This window comes from Hipposideros armiger, unplaced genomic scaffold (assembly GCF_001890085.2).
Source record: "Hipposideros armiger isolate ML-2016 unplaced genomic scaffold, ASM189008v1 scaffold_1560, whole genome shotgun sequence".
Classification (NCBI taxonomy): Eukaryota; Metazoa; Chordata; class Mammalia; order Chiroptera; family Hipposideridae; genus Hipposideros; species Hipposideros armiger.
Window position 1 is genome coordinate 95280 of NW_017732910.1, and position 9985 is coordinate 105264.

Consider the following 9985-nt stretch of genomic DNA (forward strand, 5'->3'; position numbering starts at 1 on the left):
CCATTTCTTTCTTTATTGCAAACGTCTACAGTGCAAAGTAAAAAGAAGTTAGGCAACTTGAGGTCTGTAAAAAGAGGCAACAAGTTATTGTAATTCAGGAGCTTATCAAATCTTTGTGGAGCCACTTTTTCTGAGTCAGTCATTGAATGATTTCCATTTTAGAGAATTATGTCTTATGTTATAAAATTGTACAGACTATCCTTGTCAGCAGCCCCTGTAGGCCATTGTTGTAAGAGAAAATGGGTCCTAATCTAGAGATAGCTAATATTATATTGTATGTTAACTATCCTAATCGTAGAAAACATGAATATAACATTATATATTAGCTATTTTAATTTTTTTAAAGGCAGGGTTATTCATTGCAGCATTGTTTGTAATTTTTTTTAAATTAGAAGCTATTTAAATGCACTTGCATAAAAGAGTGAATATATTATGGTATATGTTCCTAATGGTGTAGGCACCAACCAAATAGAATGTGAAAAAAAAAATTTTTTTTTAATTGGGGAATTGGGGGATGGGAACAGCGCTGGGGAATTGGGGGAAGGGGAACAGACAAGTTGCTGTCCTTTTGTTCTTCAGTCTAGTTGTGGAGGACGTCGCTTCACTGGCCCAAGTTGGCACCATCATTACGCTCTTCCCGGGCGAGGCAGATCAGTCGCTGGCTTCTGGACGGCCGCTCACTGTGGCTGCTGGCTGCTCACGCTGGCTGCTGACTACACACGGTAGCCCATGGCAACACACTGCCACAGGGGCTGCAGCCTACGCCGTCGCCGGCGACTCATGGCAGCCCAGCTCCAGGTCGAGCTGTCGCTCAGCATCTTAGCTGTAGAGGGCAGTGTCACTGGCCCTCATATGTGGGATCCGAACCGGGGCCCTCTGGCGTCCCAAGCCAGCTCCTAACCAACGCACCACTCGGCAGGCCCTGAAAATTTTTTATGAACTGATATGGAGTGATTTCCAAATACCTGTACCACGTGATCTTTCATGTTAGAAAATGTGCATAAGAAAACATACAAATATCTGCTCAATTGTGAAAAAGATATCTAGAAAGTATAAACCAGAAACTAAGTAGAATGAAGACTTACAGAAGATGGGTGAGAATGGGTAGTAAAAATAGAAAGAAAGGTAAACTGAGAATGTGGTGGTAAGATGAAAGAGAAGTGACATTTCTCTGAAGATACCTTTTTGGAAAGCTGACTCAGAAATAGGTCATGTTTCACATACTCAAAAAAATAAATACATACTTAAAATCAAGCAAGATTTGGGGGAGGCTGAAATGAAACAAAAACAATAACAAATGAACCTAATTTCATTACAAATGAATAATTTCACCACACTGAAGAGCATGAGGAAGAAAAGAACACATCTAAGAAACTTTGGCATACACTGTTCTGGCTGTGTACATAAGGCTAAAGACACAGTGAACTGTACACTAATAATGCACTCTAGTTAATTTATTTATCACAGGAGCATAAATTACAAATTTTGAAACTATTTACTTCATATGTATACTAATATTGAGCAAATACGTAATATAAATAATAAGAGCCAGGACTCTCAGAGTAAGAGAAAGGAGTAAAATAGAGAAAGGAGAAAAGCTTGAATAAACCCTGTTATGTTAGATTGGAATTGGAAATGTCAGCAGGAAACCAAGGTTATCTACAGAAATGGGTAGATAAAGAACTAAATATAGATGTGTGTACACATGTGCTAATATACATACAGATATTTCTTAACTTCACCCCTGAGAGGCCTGAAAGCAATGCACATACCTAGAGTGATATCTTGGCATCTAAGTTCTGTTACCCAAAGAAAAGAATCAGGGCTTCTGAGAGAAATGGTCGATTCTAGAGCCGAATCAAGGAAAATGCAAGATGGAATACTTTCTGGTGCCAGAAAGGAAGGACGTGCTCAGATGATGATGGGAGCATGCCAAAAAGACACAGGAGCCAGCCTGAAGGAGCCCTCAATGAACAAATCTGGGGCAAATGGAGCAACAAAATACATAATGAGAGCAAAGTATTAAACCCCATAGAATAAATATCTATGAATCTATACTGATACAACTAAGTAATTGAATGAATAAGTGAATAAATGAAGAGGGACAGTGCTTGATTAAAGTAGAGCTCAGTTTAAAAGATATTGAAGGAACAGTGAAAATACAAATTGACCTATAGGCAAACACTACTGTAATAATTACTACAAGGAAGAATCATCATCAGTAAATGCTAAAATTAGCATTAAATTGTTATAAAACTATGATGAGAATATATTTGCATAGTCTCAATAATATGTCCCCAATGGTACTCTCTAATTACAAGGAGGTAAATAGTAACTTTACAATGGAGAATCTGGAAGACACAACCTTATTCAAGTTATTAAAGTTAGACTAATAGCATCAGAGTAAGTTGTATTGACGTGACAAAATCCCTTGATGCAGTGCTCTGAGACTGGCAGAACATCACTTTGATGGCATTCTTGCCAAAAATGCATAACCTCAATGTAATTATGAGGAACCATCAGAAAAACCCAAATTGTGGGATATTCTATAAACTGACCAGCCAGTTCTGTTCCAAAATGTCAAGATCACAAAAGACAAAATAAAAAATGAAGAACTATCAAAGCTGATAGAAGACCAAGGAAATATAACGACTGCAATGAGAGATCCTGGACTGGATCGTGGATCAGAAAAGGGCATTAGTGGGAAAGCTGGTGAAATGAGAACAAGGTGTGTAGATTAGTTAATAGCATTGTATCAATGTTAAAATCCTGTATAAATAATTGTTCTACAGTTATATAAGATATTAATATTAGGGGAAATGGAAATTGGTACATGGAAACACTCTGTTCCTATTCTACAACTTTTTTGTAAGTCTAAATTTTTTCAAAGTCAAGTTATTTTTAAAGAGAACCAGTGGACTAGCTCATAGGACAGTCTTAAGGGGACACATAACTTTTTTAAACACATAGGAAAGAAAGTTCAAGGACAGAAAATAAAATTTTAGTCCATATTGTAAATTCTTGCTCAGCTACCTGACAAGAAATTGCTTTCCATTCCAACTTTTCCCTTGCAGACAAGGTCACACCCTGGACATGGCCTCCAAGATCCACATGCCAGGCCCAATGTGCCTCATTGAGAACACTAAAGGGCAACTGGTGGTTAATCCAGAAGCTTTGAAGATCCTGTCTGCCATTGAGCAGCCTCTTGTCGTGGTGGCTATTGTGGGTCTCTACCGCACAGGCAAATCCTACCTGATGAACAAGCTGGCTGGGAAGACCAAGGGTGAGTGGCACCAGCAAAGCTCTGCTGAGTCCTTTCTGTCCACCCACGCTCCCAGCGTTGAGTATGGTGATGTGAGGAGAGAAAGTTAGAGATGGGGAGGAATATTGAAACCTAACTTGGAATTCACTGATTACACTCCTTTCATTTGCTCTTTTCTGGAGGATAAGAGTCAACTCGCTCTTTTTTCCCTGCTTTCCCTCCATTTTCCCTTTTAAAGTATAAATGTACCATTTTGGAAGGAATAAGGTAGTAAATAAGATAATTACTATACATAATAATAAACCATAAAACATTTACTAAAATGTTTGGATATTAATATCTAGCTTGCACTGTTCTTTATTATTCTTTTGTATCATTGATTTTCCTCTTGTTTTCTTGTCTTTTATTAAGCTTGCACTGATCTTTAAGGTGAAATAAATGTTTCACTTTGTATTAGATATTCTAATTACCCTATTTTTCTGGTTGTAATTAAAATTAACACTGATTATGGTTTCATTTATGTGTTTTAACTTTGATTTCATTAAGTTTTATCTCAATTTCCAGAACCATCTGATATTAAAACTTCAAGTCCTCTTATCTCCTCTCCCCAGGCTTCTCTCTGGGCTACACGGTACAGTCTCACACCAAGGGATCTGGATGTGCTGTGTGCCTCACCCTGAGAAGCCAAGCCACACCCTTGTTCTGCTTGACACTGAGGGCCTGGGGGATGTAGAGAAGGTAAAAAATAAATCTTTTAAATCCTATTTGTGTCAGATCAGTAGCCCTCCTTATGCTATCCCTCCCCACTGCTTGACTTATGCTTCTAACCTATCATATTAAAGTATTATCCTTTTTATTTACTTAGTAGTGGTCAATATTTGACCTTAGATCCAATTTTAAGCCAACCGAATTGAGCTTTATGTAAAGAAAATAAACATAACATATGATCATTAGAAACTAATTTAAGAGTTGTTGCATACCTCAAACGCTGAAATCCACCTGACCACATATATAAGCATTGAGAATGAACAGTAAGGTCAGTTGATAGGTTATACAACCCATAAAATAATGGCTAATGACACTTATAATCCTTTTTCTTTAATATCACAGGAAAATGTTTTGATGAGGCTGCTAAAGGTGCCTCTAAGCCTGGCTAGATATTTTGCAAACATGTCTTACTTTTCACAATTGGAATCCAGAAAGATGGGAAGAGTGGTTATCCATAGCAGTACTATTTGTTAGAAGTATAAAGTATAATATCTAATGCCAACAGCTTAGTTCATAAAGAATTATACATTATTAAAAAGTTGCTGGGCTTAATATTTTACATCACTGCATATAATCCTGAAATAAAATCTATGACATTGATATAATTTCCCGTTTTACCAGCAAGGAAACCTCAATTCAAAAAGGCTGCATGTCACAAAGCCACAAAGTGGTGGAGCCAGGAATGTCACCCAGGCCTGCCTAACTCCAACAGTTTTGCTCTAAATCAGGGGTCAGCAAACTGCAGCTTGCGAGCCACTTGTGGCCCTGCAGTAAAATTGAAAATGAAAAACTATAAGTTTCATTTATAAAATTTAAAAAAGTATTATTCACATAATGGTGATTTCATTTGTGTCAAGACGCAAAATATATTTTTGGGTCTTGAATAATTTTTAAATTGTTGTGAGGGACAGGATTGGCCCTTCCTTCTCAAAAGTTTGCCAACCTCTGCTGCTCTAAACTATTCCTGAAATTAAAGAATTGAAAAAAGAAGTGTCATATGAAATAGTGTCTTTACTTCATGAATCATTCTTTGAAGCAGGAAAAATAGGGGAAAGGAGAATCAGATAATCACAACCAGAAATGCATATATATATATATATATATATATATATATATATATATATATATATATTTAAATCAACACCTCTTCTTAAGGATACTCTAGAATCTCACAGCAAGACGAGGGGTCAGGTCTTGTTTATATGCCACAGTCTCTACAGGAGAAGCATTCCCCAGTAGTCTGTGTGTGGCTAACATTCTCATGGCTTCCTGTACCATATGTGTTATTTTGTCATTTCACAGACCTGTTTGGTAGCAAAACGAGATGACTTTTGTAAGCAGAACGTGAAAGTATCATCAGATTCTTGCATGGCCTTACTTCAAGATATTTTCAATCCCCCAGAAGAAGATGTGAATGAAGCAAGGGACAGTTTCTAAAACGGGAGGCTATTATCTCTTTATTCAGAAGGAACACAAGCTGATAAATAAGTACTACCAGGTGCCCAGAAAGGGGATACAGGTAAACTACCTACTGAGTTCCATCTCTGGGGACTTGCTGAGGTGACTTTCAAGCTGCCGCAGAAACAACTAAAATAGTACATAGTGCCCCTGCCTTTCATTTATCTACTCACTGATTTATTCAGTAAGGGAGCCTAATGGGATGTAGAGCATGTTGTTTCTTGGAAGCGCAGATGGAGCCCTCCAAAAAATGTTTTTAGAGTTCATTCGTTAATTTAGTCATCCAATGATTTAACAATTATGTATGTAAGCCTAACTATATGTCAGGTCTTGTCAAGTTTCTGGGGTGCAGGCAATTAAAAAAAAAAGACAAACAACAAGTCCTCTCAAAGTATTTACCAGCAATAATAATAATACCAACAAAAATAACAAGTTAACACATCTAGAGCTTTTCGTGTTTCAGGAAATGAATGGGCTTAACTCATTCAATCCTCACAAGAATGCTATGAAGTACATGTAATTAATATCCCCATTTTATAAATATGAAAATTGAGACAGAGAGAAGTAAAAGAGCTCACACTGAAACAACACAGGTGATGACTGGTAAAGTGGAATGCCATTCCAGATAGCAGACTGTGCTCTTAACTGTTCCTTGTGCTGGTGTGCTCAGATTATATCAGATTATATCAGTTAGAATTAGGCTTGGGTATATATTATTTTTTTTAATGGTGGCTTTAAAAAGACAAAAGTTTCTTTCTCTCTTGTTTACAAGAAGTGAGGAAGAGGGAATCCAGACTGATATGACAACCCCGTAATAATATTGTTCTCAGGCCTCTTTCTTCATTCTGCTCTAGCACCTTAGCACATAGCCTCCCTTTTCAAGGTCAATTTATAGTCTAAGATGGCTGCTAGAGTTTCACCTATTAGTTCCATATTATATGTGGAAAGAAAAGGGAACAACGGAAGAGTAAAAGACCTTTGGGTCAACTCTCTTTAAGTTGAATTCCAAGAAGTACTATACAACACTTCTGCTTAAGTGTTGTTGGCCAGAACTTAATCATATGGGTATCCCAGTTACCAGGGATGTTGCATAGAAAACACAAAATTTTATCATGGTCCACAATGTGCCCATGTGGAAAAAGTTCAGAGTTCTAATACTAAGGACAAAGACAAGAATAATATTAAAATAACTCTAGCAGTCACTATCACAGTGACAAAAAGTGCCCTGAAGAACAAAGTAGGTTATAGGTATAGAAGAGGGAGGAAATGTGATACTCTTTTATATGTATGATTTACAGAAGGCCTTTCTGATGAAGTAATGTTTCAGCAGAGTCTTCAAAGGAGGAATTGAGTGAGGTGAATTGGTATCTAGGAGAAGAAAATTTCAAACATTGGAAAAGTACCAAAAAAGAAATTGGTTTATGTTCCAGGAATAGCAAGAAATATGGCAGGTGGGCAGTGAGCAAAGGAGGAGGTGGCGGGAGATGACGTCAGATAGGTGTTCAGAGGCCAGAGGCCAGACAAGGTAGTGCCTTGGAAGTCACTGAAAAAGTTTGAATTTTATTTAGAAAGAATAGGAAAATCAGTAGAGGATTTGGTTCATAAGAGTGAAGGGATCTTTTAAAAAATCATATAGCATAACATTAGCCGCTCTGAGAAAAATGGAGTGTAGTAGACCAAGAATGAAAGTAGGAAGACCAGTTATGAATCTAATGCAATCATCCAGGCAAGAAGTAATGATATCTTGGGCCAGGGCATTTGGGAGGATCAGATGACAAATGATGGGCTCTGGTTGGTTGTACTTTGAAGACAGAGCAAACATTATTAGCTGACGAATACATGTGGGATGTGTAAGAAAAAAAGATAACAAGGATAACATAAGGTTTTTAACCCATACAGTCAGAAAATCAGAGTTACCAAATTAAATAGCTAAAATTGGGGGGATTAGAAATGATACAGATTTGAGGGGGATCCAGAGTTGGGTTGTAGGCAAGTTTAGTTTGAAATACTATTTGAACTCTAAAATGATTTTTACATGGGTGATAAAATTAAATTGAATTAACAGATGTGTCTTTGAGCTTTGCTTAAACCCATAATCCCTATTTCCTAATTCTAACTTCCTCTGTATCACTAGACAGAAGAGACACTGAGGAAATACCTGGAGTCCAAGCAGGATGTGGCTGATGCACTTCTACAGACTAATCAGTCACTCATAGAAAAGGAAAAAGAGATAGAAGGTGAGAACAGCTGAAAACACTCTATAATGTTGGGAAGCCTTAGAAATGTTAATATAAGCCACATTAGTCCACCAGAAATCATTAATGAAGAACAAAGAATAGCAAGCACAGTTCATAGTTCAAGGGGATTTTTTTTCTTAACTGGAATTTACAATCATCTGCCTTTTGGTTACTCAATGCAAAATTATTACAAACAGTTTTCTCCATGAAATAAGAATAAAACAAAAAAGGGAAGCGAAAGGCAAAATAAGGCTATCATGTTTCTCTACTTATTTTTCTTCGTCAGTGGAACGTATGAAGGCTGAATCTGCAAAAGCTGCAAAAAAAATGTTGGAGGAAATGCAAGAGAAGAATGAACAGATGATGGAAGAGACAGAAAAGAGTCATCAGGAACATGTGAAACAGCTGACTGAGAAGATGAAGGACAGGACCCAGCTCATGGCAGAGCAACTGAGGATTCTACAACTTAAACTTCAGGTTTTTGATTGAGTCATTGCCATTTCATCTTCCACTTGGGCTGAATCAAAAACACTGCTTACAAGTTAGAGCATCATGTCAGGTTAAGGACTATGCTAGCAAAAACCCTAGTAGACATTTCATTCTATCTTCTACCTGTGACCATCTCTGGTTACTAAAGACTATTTACTTGCAGGATAAAATATCATGGAACCCTTCATTATTAAACCACTAGCTATTAAATCACAGTAGCTATTGATTGCCGAGCACTGCACAATGGCTGTATAGACAGTCTGTGGTTAAGTCCTAATATTATATTATAGGTACTATTATGTTCTCATTTTTCAAATGAGAAAATTATAGTTTCATGAGAGATAAGCAATGTTTTTGGGTCCCACCTTATGGAAAGTTATCTAGACTGTCCTACTGAGAGGATTCCAAGTGATTTTGTTTCTGCCATACCTGGTATAACTTCATCTCTGCAGGCACCCTGAAGAATAGGAAGATGCCATAATCGTCTATATAATTAACCACATAATTAAATACCCAGGTTGCCTGCACCTTCCTGTTCTCCAGACTCTACCCTAAGTCTACGTTGAATCTAAATACCCACCCAGAAACACAATATAGGCCAGTACAGGCCCTGAACTCTTCAAATTTGCCACCACAGTTGGAAGACTTGTACTAAGTTCCCTAATCAAACATCAGCCATGATTCTGAATCAGGCAGTAACCTTCCTACTGGAATGCACCCATCTTCCATACCTTCTTCGGTATATTTTTGAGAGTCCACACTACTTTGATCAGAGTTGAAGGAAAAAAAAATGATAGTTTTTCCAGAAAGACTGTGCTACATGTGGGTGAAGAGGGCCAAGAATATGATTCTGGGTCACTAATATTTTAAAACTATAAGTGAAGAACATTCCTGCAGCTAAAAAAAAAAAAAAAAAAAGCCCCGAAAAAAATATTAGCAGGCATAGGAAATTCGAAAGAGTGATAACAGTTGAAGTTTAAGGGAGGTAAGGATTTCCAAAATAACTTTCAAAAACTCATGAGGGATTAATGTAGGTATTGAGAGGGGAAATAATTTTGAAAATGTGGGAAATGTTTCAAGTTTTGTGAGTTTGGTCTCCACTTTCTCTTTTAGGAACAGGACCGGCTTCTCAAGGAGGGATTCCAGGAAGAGAGCAAGAAACTTCAAAATGAGATGAAAGCCATTCAGAGAAGCAGAGGATTTTTCCCAATATGTAACATACTCTAAAAATCCAAGGAACATAATTTCCTAACTAGCTCTCCTCCCCTCCGCTAGGAAGGAGTTAAAAGAGCAACTTCATAACATTAAACAATTGCCACTAAAATAAAGTTAAAATCATGATGCTTGTGTTTCTGTTGAGCCATAAAGTTTGCAAAGATGAAATAAACTGTGAAGGCAATGTTTTGCCTACAGAGTGGTTCAATTCATGATTAATCATAGTAATAATGATTAGTACGATTCTTAACTGGATACTATATTTGAAATCACGCATATTGACTCTACAGACACTTTAAAATGTATAATGGGATGTATTTTACAATGGGGAGGTAACAGATAGGGTTCTGTTTAGGATAGTCTTGCTTTCCCTTATGTATACCAACCACCTTCTGGATACCTTCAGTCCTTTCTATCACTCAAGGGTGTACTTTGGACTTGGAATAGGGTTGGAGTGTTGTGAACATAGAGCAATTCTGATGGAAGTGAACAAGCCATGGAGCATGATTGAGCTCAGTCCTGCCACGTGGTCATTGGCTTCTGGGCTGGCTGCAAA

General features: G+C 37.3%; 1 protein-coding gene across 1 annotated transcript; it reads left to right on the forward strand.

Moving 5' to 3' along the window:
- The first annotated feature begins 3085 nt into the window (after positions 1 to 3085).
- On the forward strand, positions 3086 to 9441 carry LOC109377796 (guanylate-binding protein 2-like). The gene is given in 8 exon segments (XM_019634258.1): positions 3086 to 3283; positions 3874 to 3912; positions 3915 to 4000; positions 5333 to 5443; positions 5445 to 5549; positions 7623 to 7725; positions 8012 to 8202; positions 9328 to 9441. Coding segments are annotated over 8 exon segments (939 nt in total). The 5' UTR covers positions 3086 to 3093.
- Positions 9442 to 9985: the final 544 nt, after the last annotated feature.